Here is a 17,644-nt window from a genome sequence, read left to right on the forward strand (position 1 = left end):
CATAATAAACTGTTATATTCTCTGTGGCACAACTGTTCATAACCTCAAAGACCAAGCCAGCATGAAAAATCCTGGTACGCTTTTTCCTGGAACACTTCTTTGAACTCTCTCCTATTATCCAGGCAAAGTGAAGGGTCTCTACGACGCTCAGGCTCCCATGTGTCCAGTCTGCCAGGCTGTGCTGCGACCAGGAGAGCTGCAAGACCACATGGAGCAGGAGCTGACCAAACTCGCCCACCTACAAATCAGGTATCACGAGCTGAGCAGCGATCATGGTCTGATTTCATGATTCAGTACATCTTCCACTGTCTTCATTTATCATTGTGCCATCAAGTGGCATCATATCTTCACACCCACCTTCTAACCATTTCTCCATTTGCCATTTTCTTCCTGTTTTGCATCCCAGACTTTCTATTCTGTTCAGCTTTCACTTGATAATTAATGTTGACAGATTTAGTAGCTAAAGGCGCCCCTCCCCCCCTCATTTTCCCCAGGTGGTATCTCTCGTCTTCTCTGTCACCTGCGAGCCGTGTTTACAAGCTGCCTCATTGTTCCCTACATATTTCATATTACAGCCTCCGGCCTAGAGGCGACAAATCATACAGCTGGTGGATAATGTCCTGCTAATGGCTGCTTTGAGGCCTACACAACGCATACACTCACAGTTTAAAACATACACAGGAGAACCAGAGGTGCACACACGCACGCATGCACACACACACACACACACACACACACACACACACACACACACAGACACACACATTACCTGCTGCTTAGACCAGAAGAATGATTCCTCCAATAAAGACATTACACTCCAAATCTGCTTAACGACCGCTCCGTGGACAGTAATGGTTTCAAATTGAACTTGGCCCACGGGGACACTGCGCGCGTGTGTGTGTGTGCGTGTGTGTGTGCAGTATCTGTGTGACAGACATAAAGTGTAAAATGAGGATATACACAGAGTCAGATACAAATTCAGACAAGATAAAAGCAGGGATTATTTATGAGATGACATTTAAAAGACAATATTGTGTTTGTATATTTCATGGGAACATAGTGTAGTTTATGTGTGTGTGTGTGTGTGTGTGTGTGTGTGTGTGTGTGTGTGTGTGTGTGTGTGTGTTGCTTTTCCAAGCTTTTTTAACATAGAGCCTCTGTGTTATTTGCTTCTTTTCTCTGCAGTGCCACTCCAGTGCAGCCCGACCACCTCATAAGGACGCCGAAGGTAAACAGCTGATATTGCTCGTGAGTTTCAGGAGGACTTAGTGGTTTTCATCCTGCCTTTGACTCTCTTCCTCTCTGTTCTCTCTCCCTCTTTCTCTCCAGTCTCTCTCACTCTCTCTTCATATCAAGCGTGAAGGAGGTTCTCCCACCTCGCCCCCTCGACCGTCTGAGGACGCCCACTCCGACAGATACCAGGTGAGATTAAAGAATAACACCAAGCCAGCATCAGATTACAGAGTATGACTGAATGTGTGAGTGCATTTCCACTAGAAATTAATAAACACACCCTGCTTTTTTTTTTTTTTTTTTAAAAAGAGGTTGTTGATTAGTGAATCTGAGAAATCTTCAGTCATTTTTTGACCTGAATTTTAAATATATAACATCCAAATGTGTTGATACTTTCCATTAGTGCACTCAAACAGCACAAGACAACTAGTGCTGAGCAACATCATAAAAATCATTGTTTTTTTCCCGGTGTGGTGCCAGTGACTCACCAGTTTTATGGTCTGGGGCTGATAAAATGCTGCGCTCAACACTCAACACCTCATTTAAATGTAATAGTTTGATCAGGAGTCACGCCAGTTTTATTTTATTTAGCTCAGACACAGGTACGTCTTTACCACCTGAACGACAAATTACACTCAGATCAGGAAAAAAATAACTTTAATGGAAAAAAAATGTGAGAGTCCTTAAGAGCAACATGGCAGGGCTCTCTCTTCCAGGATTGAAAGAAATTGATTAATTACAACCTTGTTTCCCAAAAACCTGGAATGCTGTGTAAAATCTAAATAAAACCAATCACTTTTACAAAGTGTTCCTGAGCCCATGTAACATCCTTAACACAATCATGTGTTCACAAAGCGGTGAACCTCGCGCTATCGTTGCTTGTGAACGACTGAGCCTTTCCAGGATGCCCCTTTCATACCCAATCATGACACTATCACCTGATACCAATGAACCTGTTTACCTGTGGAATGATCCAAACAGGTGTTTCTGGAGCGTTCCAGCTCTTTCCCAGTCTTTAGTTGCTCCTGTCCCAATTTGTTTGAAACGTGTTGCTGCATCAAATTCAGAATAAACATATTTACAAAAATCAATGAAGCTGATGAGGTCAAACATTAAATATATATTGTCTTTTTTCAATTAAACATAATCAGGAGGATTAGCAAATGTTATGTTTTACACTGTGTCCCAACATTTTCTGAGGTGTAAAACTAGAGCAGAGACAGCAGCAGTTGTAGAAATACAATAGGAAGAAACAGAATGATTTGGATATGAAGAGTAATCAGTTAACTCTCGAAGCGTTTTCCATGACAAGCACAAGAAATTCAGACGTCCAGAGTGTTAAAGTCTGACTGCTGTCCACTGTGCTTAGTCCAGCACAAGTGTGAATTAACGGTGAACTTCACATGAGGGAAACATGACACATCCTGATGCTTCTTTGTGTGTGTTGCAGACGTTTCTCCGCGTGCGGGCCAACAGACACACCAGACTAAACGGTACGTGGACGCATGCAGAGTGGACTGACTGTTGTGTTTCATCGCTGCTGACTCAGTGTGTCGTTGAGAGAAAGCTCAGAACAGAAACTCTGGCAGCTCTGCACTTTTAAATGGCTTTGAGCAGATTTCCTTTGTTCACACTGATGCGAACAGTTATGTGTTTCCCCCCCTCCCTCACCAGTCGTTCAAATATCACCCTTTTTCCCACCACATCTCCACTGGCCTAGCGCCCACACGAGCAGAGGAGCTATTAACCTTTCAACTTTGACCTCTTGATATGTTAACAGTCGATGACCTCTGCTGGTGCAGGTGCTACGTCAAATCTGCCCCATTACGCCCCCACAGCGCAGGAGCCCACCTAGACTGCACACAAGCTGGTAAGACACACCAAGAAGCACTTTCTTCATCAAGCTGACTATAATTCTTTCTAATGAAGGGCTTTTAAGTTATAACTGTGTCCATCCAAAATGTCAACTTTTCATGAAAGAGGAAAATGTTTTAAGCTTCATGTCTGCGTGCTGGTGTTTATCTGCCTAGTATGTCATTAATAGAGGTCCTTCTCTATCATGATGATCTGAGGAAAATGTTAAAGGAGGATGAACACCAGGGATTTTCTACAGCTTGTTCTTAATAATGGCTAAAACTAATCAGATGAAGAAAAATAAAAGATTTTGAAGCCCTTTATAAAGCCAGTGCTTACAACTCAGAAGCCCTTTATAAAGAGTGCCTCATTAGAAAGTGGTACCACTTAAAACCCTGATTCAAAAAGCAGTTTGGACGCTGTGTGAAGCATAATTCACAATGTGATAACTTGCTAATCCTTCCTGACATATACTTGGTTGAAAACAGCACAAAGAGAATATATTTAATGTTTGACCTCATCAGCGTCATTGTTTTCTGTAAATATCTGCTTATTCTGGATTTGATGCAGCAACATGTTTTAAACAAGTTGGGCAGCAAAAAACTGAGAAAGAGCTGGAACACTCCAAAAACACCTGTTTGGATCATTCCACAGGTAATCAGGTCGATTGGTAACAGGTGATAGTATCATGATTGGGTATGAAAGGGGCGTCCTGGAAAGGCTCAGTCGTTCACAAGCAAGGACGGAGGGAGGTTCACCACTCTGTGAACACATGATTGTATGAAGGATGTTAATACATGAGCTCAGGAACACTTTGTAAAACTGTTGTCAGTAAACACAGTTTGTTTGCAGATGATTGCATTCTGCTCTTCTTTACACTTTGCACAGCGTCCCAACATTTTTTGCAATGGAGATTCTAATGAAACAAGAGAATAAATAAACAGTGATCGAACCACAACCATTCCAGCTGTCTCACACCCTTTTAGACATGATATAATGGTGTTTGTGCACTGATACAGACATTCCAGCCTGCAGAGCATCGGCTGACATCTTACTGTTATTATTACCACTGAGACTCTCCGGCTCTTAGCTGACTCTTCAAACTGCCAGTGCTGTCGAGGTCTGTTAGCCTTTATTGGGCTTTATAACAGGACAGCATAATGAGCTTCTAAATACATGTCAGGGAGGAAAAAGAAGGGGGGAGGAGGAGGAGGAGGGGGGCTCTTCTGTTGATTAATCAACCTCTCTCTCTCCTCTCTCCTCTCTCTGTTTGATGAGCCGGCTCCCTGTGTGTCCACCCCCTCCCGCAAGGGCCACTGTCATCCTGTGGGAATTAGAGGGCCCTAAAACTTAATGTCCCCTTATGCAATCTGCAGTCAGTCAGGTCACAGTGGGAGAGGAGGTGCAGTTGGTGTTCTGCCATGTTAACTTTTATATTAGTGAAGAGAGTGGGGGGAGGAGGGTGGGGACGACAGGATGGAGATGTGTCGAATGCTGACAAAACCTGCAGTTGTGTATGAAGAGCTCATGTGTGTGTTCTGGCTCTTTAACTGTGCTTTTGTGTGCGTGTGTGTGTGACTTGTGCTGTTTGTGTTACATTTTTAACTTTCTGAGAGGAGCTCAAACTACAAAAGAAGTTCTTATTTTTCAATTTTGTTGCCGTCAGATGAGTCAAAGTCAGCCTTCATCAACACCAGCCCTCATGTTCAAATGCGCTGATTTAAACTGCTTTTAACTGGACACTATTTAACTCTACTAATTATATTAAAGTGGATATTGTTGTAATATTTTTGCATACAAAAGGCAGTGTCTTATTTTCTTTATTTCAGAGTTGTTAGGCTGCAGTTATGCGACTTCCACTTGGAGTAGCAGAGGCTGGAAATTTCAACCATTTATCCATTTAATTAATAAAAACATTGCTGCATGTTTAGTGACTGTGGTAATGGAGCCTGAACCTCATGTTTCACGTTCCAAAAAAGGAAAACCCTCCAGACAAGCGGGGACACTGTATAAAACCTAAATCAAAACAGAATTCAACCGTCAAGCAGACAACGGTTTTACAAAGTCCTCGCTTGTGAGCAGCGGAGCCTTTCCAGGATGCCCCTTTCATACCCAATCACGATCACCTGTCACCAAACAGGTGTTTTGTTGCTCCTGTCACAACTTGTTTGAAATGTGCTGCTCCATCAAATTCAGAATAAGCATGTATTTACAAAAATCAATGAAGCTGATGAGGTCAAACATTAAATATATTCTCCTTGTACTGTTTTTAATTGAGTGTGTGCCAAAAATGATTCGCAAATGATCACATTCTGTTTTATTTGTGCTTTAAACAGTGTCCCTGCTTTTTGAGAATCAGGGTTGTTCATCCTGAAACGGAGACAAAACTTTTACGACACAGCAAATAAAATATAAATTTAGGATGAGGAAAAAAAAAAGACGCTCCACTGATCTTCCAAAAAACATCAGACAAGAACGCCATCAGCCCTCCACTCCTCTTAATAACTTATATACAGTCTCTTACTTTTCTCTGTGTGACTTCCCTTTTGGTGGGAGGACTACACATTTTACTCATACGGAAAATATTAATAAAGACACAGAGCACACATCAAAAAATTTCATGAGAGCAGGTCCCTTATTATTTTTATTCACTCATATCTGCGGTCAGTGATCAAGGAAGTGTCTGTGTGAGCATGTCATCAGTCTCTACTGTCTGTCTGTTCCCAGTCAGGATTGGGAAGCTGAAGAGGAGGAAACCAGAAGAGGGACAGGTATGTTTCATTTTATTTTTACAAGAGGATGAATATGTTTGACATTTTTATTGAAATCGAAGATGAACACACACGCGCGCACACACACACACACATATGCTGAGAGAATGTCCGTGGTCCAGACCCCCCTGACGCTGTCCACTGATTTTGTTCATGTAGCATCAGGATCACTGTCAGCTCGCTGTGTATCCATGTGAATGCGCTGCCGGCGTTGGTTCACAGCTATGAAAACACAGAAGCAGATACATAGCTGCAGGCTGTGTGAGGTGTATGAACATATGCACAGTGAAAGCGTGTACTTTATGTGTGTTTATGTGTGTGTTTTAGGAGGGTTCAGCGGACTTGACGCCGTTGGAGGACGAATGGAGCGAGAGGAGAAGGATACAGATGACGTCTATAGTCGGAGGCTTTAAAGGTAAGCATGGATGTGTGTGGGTGCCTTGAGTGTGTGCGTGCCGTCGAGGTACTCGTGTGTATGAACTCGTTCAGTGGGGGGTGAGTAATGTGACTGAGTGACAGCTGAAAAACCACTGAACTTTTCAATCCACATTACAGCAGAGCAGGATGCCTTGAAGGTTGGGTAAAAGTAACGCTTTCCTTTACCCGAGGAGGAAGCTCTGACCTGCAAACACGTTACACACTGACTGACAGAACCGAGCAGAAAGACGGGCGGCAGAACGTTCTGCCATCCACCTCACTGTGACCTTAGAACAAAACTTGTTTCCAAGCAACTTTATACACCAGAGCTGTGCAAAAAGCAACGCCATCATGAGTGTGTTTTGGTGCTGCTGTCTGCTCAGGTGCAGTTCTGGTGAGCACGACTTCTAAAGAGTGTCGAGACAGCGACGCAGACCTGGACGTGGATGGAGATGATACTCTGGAGTACGGCAGAGCGCAGTATCCTTTATGAATCTGGGTGCAAATGTAAGTTTACTAAGTGAGTAAACTTTAAAAAAAGCAGTTACGTGCGAGGCAGATTATCGCAGTCTGTCCTATTTTTCAGCGTTTTACAGACAGATAAGTCGCTGTTAGCCTCGTGTTGTTCTATGTTTCCTGACCTTCGTCTTCAGATACACGGAGACAGACGTCATCCCCTGCTCAGGAGAAAGCTCCAAGGAGACGACAGTGAAGTGTGTATCCCACCTGATGGGCTCCCATTCAAGCAGATATGAAAGTTATCATAAAGTCGACTCCTATCAGGGGTGATGTTTTCTGTTTTTTTTGGCTTTCATATATCTCTTTTGTTGTCATTGTTTCAGCAGCAGCAGCAGCAGCAGCAGCAGCAGCACGTTACCTGACTCCAGAGTAAACCTAGAGTTTCCCAAATGGTCAGACGACGGTGAGTTCAGCAAACTCTGAAGGAATGAGTTGGTTACATAAGGGGAAAAAAGGGGAAGAATTATATAAGAGCACGACCTTTATTCTATTGTTCATCTGTTTCATTTGTTTGTTGTTCAATCAGGGAGTCCATCTACGAGCAGTGGAGAGAAAGTGGACGGCAGCGTAGCCGGTCTCCCCAGAACCTGCAAAAACACCGAGATAGAAGCGTAAGTTTGCTTGATGAGCTTCCAGGTCGCTCAGCGCGTTCGCTGCACCGCTGTGTCACGTTTCTCAGCAGCAAAGATGTCGTCACTGCTCATTATCTGAAAGGCTGTCGATGTAAATGATAGCGTTCTATCATTTACTCACATGACTTCAGTTTGTGAGTTAGAGTCAGACGGTTTAGTGTCTCACTGTTTAGATTTATAGACAAAAATATTCATAAATATTTTGCTTTTGATTTAACATCACATTAAAACAATATAAAAAAAAGTCGTTATTAGTACACTTTCACTTTTTTACTTAACTTTTTAAGAAGAGTACTTCTAAAAGGATGTCATTAAGACAGCATATGCTAATTCTGCAATACTTAAAGTGGCATTTCAAAATACTTATTAAACATGTCATTTAAGTGTATTATAAATTGTGCTTTAAAAATACAAAGCTTTTAAAAAGTGTACTAAATTATAAAAATACTTAATTAAGTGTACATATTAAAAGTACACTTATTTTCACGTCCTTTGTAATTAGCATGCTTAATTAAAGCATTCTTTGATTTGACTTCATTTTAAGCACATGTAAGTATATTTCAACGCTGGTGATATAACACAATAATATATACTGAATATACTTAAGTTTAATTAAAGGTGAGAAAAATAGCACAAAGCGTACTTCAGAAAGTATCAGTTAAGTCTCAGGAAATGAATAAAGATCTTTGTTTGATGCCTTTTTGAGTAAAAAGTTCAGCATAGAAGTTTTTATTTGTGTACAAACTGGTTTGAGTTACATGGGGAGACAGAGGTAGTTTGGGTGTCCTGAATCCCAGGTGTGAACCAGGTGTGAATCAGCCAATCAGAATGGTGGAGTGTAACCATTCCTTATTGTAAAGTGTATTTTGGCGGCTCGGCTCTCCGTGTTGTATCAGTACCTGCTCCCACCAGCGTGATACACAATACTATATCAATGTGATGATATCATCAATCAAGGTCATAGCAGGCGACACACGCATGTACACACATTTCATCACACTTAATGCATTGCAGCCTGTCTGCCTCGCTGTACACTATGTTTGGACATATAGTCTATCCTGTAATTGTACGCGTGTGTCTGTGTGAGGACCCTGACGCCTCACCTCACCCCCCCTCCACCCTCTGCCTATGATAAATGAGACAGCGAATGCAGGCAATGTGATTGCTGATAAATTTCATGCTCAGTGTCCATGTTGGCCAGCGAATAATTTAATCTGTCTTCGATTTATAAATGACTCTCCAGTGTCTGCCTAACTCTCCCATCTCCCCTCCTGTTACCGTCCATCTCTCTGTGTGTGTGTGTGTGTGTGTGTGTGTGTGTGTGTGTGTGTGTGCGTGTGTGCGCAGGCTCTCTGAGGACTCCACGCTGACAAGTCTGGATGCACTTAAAGCTCGGATACGGGATTTGGAGAAACAGTTGTCTAAAGGAGACAGATTTAAATGCCTCATCTGCATGGTGAGTACGGAGACAAATTAAATGGACAGAGCAGACAGAAAAGACAGAGACAACAGCGCATTACTGCAGAAGCTGCTGATGTTCCTGTAGAGATTTTGGGCAATGAGTTGTTGGTCATGCTCTTTCAAATATGGTGAATATGGTGCTGCTGATATTTTGATCTGCTGATCAAGATTGATGTTTGCTGTCTTCTTAAATACATGTGAAACACTTCAAGTAACATTATTTGAAAATCTGATGCATTTTTGTTTAACATCACAGTTAAATTTCAGTCCAGACTCTGAGTCCAGATTAGCTGACATGAAACTGTAACGCGTGTTTTTGTCAGTTCTGTATGATTTTTGTAGATTGATGCTGATGCTGAAATCTAGCTCTTTTTTCTAAACTACTTTACTCTAGTGCTGCAAGGATTGTTCAACTAATCAATTTATTGTTCCACATAAATGATCAGTTCATCATTTCAGTCGTTTTTTGTGCAAAATTTGCTCATTTCAGATTCATCTATGTGAGAACTTGCTGTTTTTCTCTGCTTTGTATCATCTTCTTGGTCAATTGAACAGAAGCAATCAAAGATGTTTCCCTGATGAATATTTTTTACAACTTTATTTATCTTTTATAGCGCAAATGATGAACTGATTACTATAAAAACATTCATCTATAATGAAAATAAATATTATTTAAAGCTCTGTGTCATACACCATCTTATCTCTGGTTTATGAATACAGTAAATGTTGCGTCCACCCTGTTGTGTTGAAAGAGGCAAGTCAGTCAGTTTTGAAGTGGTGGACTTACCTTAAGATAAGTTAAGATAAGATTTTATTGATCTCAACAGCACCACAGCAGAATGAAAAGGAGAGGTAGAAAGTAAAGTAGAACAAATCGACAATAAAAAAGACGCAAAATAAAATCAACTATAGAGGTCATGTACATTATATACAAAAGAGTATAAAGAATATTTCAGACTTTGCTCAGTTTGATTTGAACTTACAATACAATATGTCCTTTTTCATCTACTATAATTAAAACAGTACTGTGTAATAAATCACTAATCACACCAGCTGGACCTTTCCTTTTGTCAAGTTGGATGCAATAAAAGTTGATTAATGCTCCTCTTGTAGTTTCTTGTAGACATCTAGTGGCAGCTTGTTGTACTACAGTCCAGTATTTTCTCTCTGCAGGACACCTACACAACCCCTCTCACCTCCATCCAGTGCTGGCATGTTCACTGCGAGGAGTGCTGGCTCCGGACGCTGGTAAATCATCAGATTTGTGTTGATTTACATGAAAATGATTTTAAATGACCAGCATGTTTTGATAAAAGTCTCATTTTAACTTGTTTTTGCCTTCAGGGAGCAAAGAAGCTGTGTCCTCAGTGCAACACCATCACCTCACCTGGAGACCTGAGGCGGGTCTTCCTGTGATGCAGCCACTCGCTAAACAAGGGGGGGGACTTCTTCTGTTTTAACCAATCGGGGTGGACTTGTGGGCAGCTGGCCTGTCATAGACTCCCACCCTCCCCCTCCTCCTTCTCCCCCTTACACCTACCTGTTCATCAGTGTACTCCTAACATCCACTAACCCCTGAAGAACAGCAAGCGTGACCTTTGACCTTCCCTCACAGCCCTGTACAATACCCATTTTCCTGCTGCAACCAGATTCAGAAGAAACATCTAAAAACCGACTGAGAGCTCAGGCAACGAAAAGCTAAAAAAAAGACGAGAAAAAAAAAAGATTTGGGACAATATTTATCGATTTTGTAATCTTTTTTTCTGTTTTATGAGGAAAAAAATAGTTGAATTACCTGCAAAGCACATGTACATAGTTTGTGTATGTTTGGATTGGTGTGTGTGTATATGATGTTGACTAGCAGAACAACCCGACTGTATTTACTGTACAGTTTGTCTTCGCTTGGATCATTTATAATGTGCGTAGCTCCTGTAGGTCGGAAACATTTACAATAATCCCATCACATCCAGGCTCATTTTGTCTCTGTCACTGATTGTGTTTCTTTGTATAGGATCATTAAATCTAATTTTATCAATGTCACTGCAATAAAACGTGTGTCTGTCACCTGTTGAATTTAAGCGTGAATGAATAGCAAGGTTGTTGAGGCCTGTTGACGGCCTTCTTACGATGACTCTGTGTGGTGGATTCGCCCTTTAAGAAGTGGGTCGCTGCAGGATTAAGCAGGCAGAGCCCATTGCAGCTCATGCAGAGTCGAGGGACGCTAAACCCTGCTATTCTGAGCATTTACTGTGTGTGGGACAGAAGACCACTCAGACCTCTGCAAGGTTTCAATCACACCGAGGGGGAAAAGACCATGAAAATTTAATTAATAGCAAAGTAAGTATTTAGAGTCTAACAGCAGTTAGATTTAACTTTAATGTTTTCTTTTTCTCCGGTTTTCAGAATGTAACTCCATTGTAGTGAGAAAAGTGAAAGAGCAGAGCAGTTTCCCTCATTTCCAGCACTTTGACCTCCAAGTAGAGCAGCTGAATAGACCGTGGCTGCACTGTGCAGCCCTGACAAAAGAGTGATGCTCTAAGTCAAGCTATCCTGGATACGTAAAGGTTAAAAAAGCTTCTTCCAGACAAGTACTGTTTGAGATTAACCACAAGAAAATACTGGCAATAATTACAGGTTATTTACCTGTTTTTTCCCTTCAAAGCCAACATCTGGTGCTTAAGCAACAGGTCTCTGGATTGACAGCACAAACAAATTCAAAATGCATCTACACAAAGCTTCTGCTGCAGCACTCTGTGCAGGATTTCAACAGCCAAACCATCATTTGTTAATGAAATCTCCTCCTCTGCCCCCGCGGTCTCGTGACCTGTACAGACGATGCGGATAAAAACAAGCCATGCACACATGGGATTGGTCAATGGGCTGAAGGGAGGTGGCGGTAATTCAGACTGACAGTGAGCTGCTTCAGTGAAACAGTCTGACAAACACACACACACCCACACAAACACACACACTCACTGTACCGGCTGAGGAATCATCTGCTTTGAACATCTCTACGACACAGACTGTACAGGCCGTGTGAGAGAAGGTAAGATGGAACTTTTGACTTGTTAAAACCTGGAAATGTACTTTTTGGGGGAGATTAAATTACTCAATTTAACTGCTCACTCTAAAAGAATTAAACAAAGCACTTAAACAATAAACAGACATTCAAAAACCAGTGTGATTTATGTGAGTTCAGGTGCAACCTTCAACTAAAACCCAAAGAAAAGCGCATTATTCTTGATTTGTACTGTGCAGCTAAAAGCACAACCTGACTGAGTGCACATTCCTGACTCATGTTTGAATAGTATTTATCTGATGCTGAGCGAATAGTCAATAGGCTAAAATAGTTGTTTGGCTTTAGATGAAAACAAATTGTTTGCAATCTGATTATAACTGTTTTAATTAGCATCAAAAGCTTCACAAGTTTGAGAAAAGGAGGCAAAAATGAAGAGTTTGGGGTTTTATTGATGCCGTTTTTGGTGAAGCTGATGATTATTCCCTGTACTGAGATGTTGAAGGGCGAGGGTGGATGTTTTTTGATTGTCACAGACTTTGACTGCATTATTAAGTAATTATCTTAATGGGGATTGTAAATGAATTGAATCAAAAGTGTGCCTGAAACATCATCCTCTCTTAGCACAGCAGGTAAGTGGGTCACCTGTCCTGGACCCTTTGTGCCGCCTGGCCCAGATCCAATTAATCCTTCTGACTGACCTTGTGACTTCATTAATAGGCATTCTTAACATTAACCTCAGGGCCTCTGGCTGTCTAGCGAGTCAGCAATTAGGGCATGTTTCAATATTTTAATTAAGGAAATAGGAAGGAGAATTTCCTATGTGTCAATTAATTAATTGTGGAGATTAAAACCACAATAATGTAAGAGCAAAGGGGTGCGTTTAACCCTCTATGTGCGTGTTGGGATGTTTTCTCCTGACAGTGTAGTGGTTAGGAGAAGCTTGGATCAAAGGATTAGCCTTACTTCACATTATACCAGGTAATAGGATATTCGTGAGCTTTACCAGCACTGCACTAGTAACGTATAAGAAGACAAGGAGTTTAAAATGCTGGATGGAAGGTGAAAAATCAATCCAAACTTTTTCCTGAACAACTGAAAAAATTCAGTTCAATGCAGAAACCTGAGCTCAGTCTTTCCCCGTCTGTCTCAGAACAATGTCAGGACCGAGGCCCGTGGTGCTGAGCGGCCCCTCCGGAGCGGGGAAGAGCACCCTGTTGAAGAGGCTGATGAAGGAACACGAGGGCGTCTTCGGATTCAGCGTGTCACGTACGTTTTTGTGCCAACTGGTTATTGGCTTGCATTGCAAAAATCCTGTCTGAGGAGGAAGTTGGACAGGAGATACAGTGTCTCAGCTTGATGGTCTAATCCTGCACCGGCCAATAGACTGTGTGCTAAATACCTCTGCAGCAATTTCACTTTAAAATCCATCAAAAGCAACATTACCGATTTTAATGATGAAATCCTCTCTTCACAGACACAACACGAAACCCTCGACCAGGAGAGGAAGATGGCAAAGGTACAGTAGTTCTGGCTCAAACAGACACTTTTTAGTATCTGCACAAGTGTTACCAGTGGGTGGTTGATGTTTTTAACACCCGCGCATTGATTCACACAGTGGTCCACCATGCAGGAGCTCTGGACTTGGATTTGAATGTGCAGAACTGTGATAAAAGTGTATTTGACACCTCTTTGCTTTGTTTCTGTACCACGTTTCCCAGCCTTCCCCTCCTGCCCAGTCCAAAATATCGCTCACAGCACTTCTTACTCCCAAGTGAACTGCACAAATGGTTTTGTCCCCCTGCATAGCTCCCGTGGTATAAGGGATAAACCTCTTTCTGTGCCTTTTTTGCTTTCTCCATAGGCCTGAACAAGCTCCCCATGCTTCTGGGGGCTACTTTACTGCCCGTAGCAGACGTCTTTTCCTCTGAAGACTTAGAAATGTCAAGCTCATTTTCGTGTCCAAACGAATCAGAAACCACAGATAAAGGTGACCTCAGTGTGATTCCTGATCACAGCTTTTACGGCAGAGGGATGGGGGTTACTTTCATCATCCTGGCACGCTGCCATTGGCTTCATAGGAGCGAGTCATGTGACAAACAAAAAGAGAAAAAGAAAAGCTAAGGAATCGGGATCAGACAGTCAACACTTTGGAGTAAAAAGCTTTTGAAAATAGCCCCCTGTTACGCCTCAGTAGTGATTCCCATTTCCATGTGTCATGTGAGGTTTCATGTCCAGAACACTGTCCCATTTCCCACTGTGGCCGAGCGCTGATGAGCCAACCATTAGCATCACAGGAGAGAGATCCATAAAGTGAATCTTTATTGGGATGTGCAAGCTCTATCAGAGCTTTATGTGTTGAAACTCCAGGACAATACTCTGACACACAGTCGCTCTTTAGTAAGCTGCAAAGACGCTGTTCAACTTTTTATTTGTGCCGACAATACTCAACGCTGAATATCTTTTTATGAATCTAAAACATGTCCCATCATTTGGGTAACACAATACATGAATTTTGCTCACTTTAGGCCAAAATGAGGTTTTGATCTTGCCCAGAAATATTCCATGTACTGCAGTTTTTCCTGAGTGCTGTTTGAAAATGATTCTGCCTTGTTTCCAGGCTTATTATCTATTTGTTTACAGCACAGCCACTTCCCATTTTATCCAGCGTGTCCTTTCCGACTGTTACTTCAGTCTGAGACGACTCCTTCATGTTGTCATGCTAATGATTGTGTGCTATCGCAGTGCCCATTAGCGGTAGGCCGTAGTACCGTGTTTGTTTCTAAAACTTTAGATCCCCAGAGGTTTTGATGTTGTGAAGATTTAGGCCTATGGATCTGGTATGGACAATACAATGCGCTCTGGAACAGTTATACTAATGATATCTTTAGAAAGCATTTGACAGAAAACATATTTCTCATCTTTGCATGCTTTCCCCTTAGAAAATGAAATGACTGCATACTTTTTTTCTGCAATTTCTACTCACAGTCTAAAATTTAGCTCAAAGGAGAGCACGACACACTTGAACACACACTTCCAGCTGCATACAACAAGCTTAGCCTTTGTGCCTTCGTTAGTTCTGCCTGTTGATGTTCACTGTTTATTGTGACGAGTCATCTTTCATTGATTGTGGATTTGATTATCCATCACCTCTCTTCAATCATTTCTCTCCATTGTGCAAATTTCCATGGCAGAGCTAGATTCATTATACGTGTTGCATCTTGCAGACTACCACTTCACAACAAAAGAGGCCATGCAGGAGGGAATTGACAAAGGCGACTTCATTGAAAACGCTGAGTTTTCTGGCAACATGTATGGAACAAGGTAAATATTTACATCTCTGCATGAATGTTACCATATTTATTTATTTTTTATCACATAATCAAGAGCAACCTTAAAACACATCTATGATTTAGATGTGTGATCTCTGAAATCTCGATTCGTTGGACACAGTTGATCTATTTATGTAATCGTATAAATTATTTTCGCAGAATTTCAATAATCATTTAAGCAGCAATTCCTTAGCAAACTGCTCATCTGGCAAAAAGAACTTCATCTGTAGAGTTTCAGCATTTTGTTAGCTATCTAAACACCAATTTCTGGTTAATATGAGCTAGTTAATAAGCCGTTAAAGTATCATTGTCACTGATGTTGGTCAAACTGAATTCAACAGATATTACTATGACACTGTTGTCTTATATAAGAGCATACCCTCAGGCTTAGTCACAGGGATCAAGAGGATATATAATAGTATGGTCACAGATGGAGCTTTAACCCCATTACGTCAAAAAGAGCGACGCTGCGGATCAGCACCTCGTGTGTTAAGTTTAATCTCTTCCTCTTATTCTGAAGATAACACACACTCACTGCAGCACGAGTCTGAGCAGCTTGGATCAATGCAGCGATCCTCTTACCTCATTCACTCCGTGTAACAGGCACAAAATGACATGATTACACTCTCAATACCTGGTGGGATGTTGTCAAGCCCCGCCATGTTCAGATGTCTGGTCTTAAAGAGCCTCTTATTTTATAGAATTTCATAATGTAATGATGCGTGATTCTCTAGTAAAGCTGCCATAGAAGATGTGCAGGCGCAGAACCTAATCTGCATCTTAGATGTGGACATCCAGGGGGTGAAGAGGATTAAAGAGACTGACCTGAACCCCATCTACATCTCCATCCAGCCTCCCTCCATGGAGATCCTGGTAAAAATCCAGCTTAATGCATCTTTGTGACTGCTCTCTTGTGACTTGATGCAGCAGCTTTTGTCTCAAAGTTAACATCTTGTCTCACTGTCCTTCTCAGGAAACGCGACTGAGGGACAGGCAGACAGAAACAGAGGAGAGTTTACAGAAACGCCTGGAGGCAGCACGCATCGATATGGAGCTCAGTGAGTTTCTCTGCACTTCTTCTTGGACATGATGCCGAATCAACCGCTGCAGCTGACTCAATTCTCTTTTCTAGGTAAGGAGCCCGGAGTGTTTGATGTCGTTATCATCAATGACGACTTAGAGAGGGCCTACGAGGAGCTGAAAGAGATCCTCAATGAAGTGAGTAAAACCATGAAATACCCTTGCTCTCATATAACAAAACACTTTGCTGCGGTTGTTTGGCAGCCGTGCAGAGACCCTCTTATATCCATGATGCTCTTGACTTTAGCCAACTGCACTACATTTAAAAGAATCCCTCTCATCCCTCTTTATACAGGAAATCCAAAAAGTTCAGGAAGCCAAATCATAAGAGGGGACACAATCTGCCACAAGCTGCTGGACAAAACCAACACCTGTGACTCACACAAACATAAAGAGTTTGTTTTCCTTTTACCCTCTGTTACATGGTCAGAGGTTTCATGCTCAGCGATGCTCAGACGAAAAAGAGGGACGGAGAATTGAAAGATTTTTGTTCTCAGCTCAGAGAACGTGGGCTTGTGTTAGATTTAGTAAAGTCAATGGTCGATATCTAGGTATGAAAATCCCAATCCATACATTTCTGCCAGCTGGCTCAGCTGCCAGGTAAAAGAAAACAATAGGTACAGCTGCCAAACTATGTGCTACATTTGATGTTTATAGTTAAAGCAGTCTTACAGTTTGGCACTGGCCTGCCCGCAAGTGTAGAGCACACATCGGTGCCACCAGGCAGTACCTGGTACACACACACACACGCACACACACACCACAAAATGCTTCAAAAAATAGTTAAACTTTAATTTATTTGTTTTGTTGAATTCTAATACAGTAGCAATAAATTCTCACTCATAATTAACTGTTTTATAGAACAACGAATAGAACTAATACGATGTTATTTAAATAATCACTCACATGCTGCGAATTATTACTTGAAGGAAGTCTGTGCGTCTGAGATAAAATCACTTCAGGCAACACATTTAAAACATTTGCATGTATTTTTGCGTGTTTATAAACAAATGAGACTGAATAAAGAATGTGAGGACAATGACTGACTGCTTTTGTGCCATTTAATTCATCCATTCACTATTTAAGTATTATGAAACTTAGAAGCATCCAATAAAACCTATAAATCTAACTGATTTCCCATTTATACATTGTACCTTACAAGCAGACTGTGTCTAAATAAAATATATCACTCAGAGAAATATCTTCTCTCTGTATGAAGAAGAGGAGCACAGAACACTTTTCTCTCTTTCAGGCCAAACATGTGCATCCGTCTGATACTGCAACAGTTTCTCTTTAACAAGTCATGCACTTGCCGCTGCTGAGACTAAA

At 41.6% G+C, this 17,644-nt stretch overlaps 2 protein-coding genes across 3 annotated transcripts in view; both read left to right on the forward strand.

Annotated features, from left to right (window-relative positions):
• The window catches only part of rnf220b (ring finger protein 220b), a 30,642-nt gene extending 19,779 nt beyond the window's left edge, over positions 1-10,863 (forward strand). Inside the window, exons 3-16 of the mRNA XM_070961386.1 lie at positions 123-249; positions 1,186-1,228; positions 1,330-1,422; positions 2,684-2,726; positions 3,014-3,103; positions 5,815-5,858; positions 6,186-6,273; positions 6,659-6,755; positions 6,929-6,988; positions 7,124-7,197; positions 7,321-7,405; positions 8,774-8,882; positions 10,061-10,135; positions 10,232-10,863. Coding sequence (XP_070817487.1) covers positions 123-249; positions 1,186-1,228; positions 1,330-1,422; positions 2,684-2,726; positions 3,014-3,103; positions 5,815-5,858; positions 6,186-6,273; positions 6,659-6,755; positions 6,929-6,988; positions 7,124-7,197; positions 7,321-7,405; positions 8,774-8,882; positions 10,061-10,135; positions 10,232-10,303 — 1,100 coding nt within the window. The 3' untranslated portion in view covers positions 10,304-10,863. The remainder of the gene's footprint in view (positions 1-122; positions 250-1,185; positions 1,229-1,329; positions 1,423-2,683; positions 2,727-3,013; positions 3,104-5,814; positions 5,859-6,185; positions 6,274-6,658; positions 6,756-6,928; positions 6,989-7,123; positions 7,198-7,320; positions 7,406-8,773; positions 8,883-10,060; positions 10,136-10,231) is intronic.
• Positions 10,864-11,799: 936 nt separating this feature from the next.
• On the forward strand, positions 11,800-17,357 carry guk1b (guanylate kinase 1b). 2 transcript variants are annotated; one of them, XM_070961023.1, is made up of 9 exons: positions 11,800-11,912; positions 13,057-13,172; positions 13,381-13,422; positions 13,768-13,893; positions 15,131-15,227; positions 15,970-16,108; positions 16,209-16,293; positions 16,368-16,453; positions 16,611-17,357. In XM_070961023.1, the coding sequence occupies exons 2-9, from the start codon at positions 13,061-13,063 to the stop codon at positions 16,641-16,643; spliced, it is 720 nt and encodes a 239-aa protein (XP_070817124.1). In that variant the 5' UTR covers positions 11,800-11,912; positions 13,057-13,060; the 3' UTR covers positions 16,644-17,357. The 2 variants fall into 2 exon arrangements, with proteins under 2 accessions (XP_070817124.1, XP_070817125.1); XM_070961024.1 differs by lacking the exon at positions 13,768-13,893.
• Positions 17,358-17,644: the final 287 nt, after the last annotated feature.

Source organism: Chaetodon trifascialis, chromosome 4 (assembly GCF_039877785.1).
Source record: "Chaetodon trifascialis isolate fChaTrf1 chromosome 4, fChaTrf1.hap1, whole genome shotgun sequence".
In the NCBI taxonomy this organism is placed as follows: Eukaryota; Metazoa; Chordata; class Actinopteri; order Chaetodontiformes; family Chaetodontidae; genus Chaetodon; species Chaetodon trifascialis.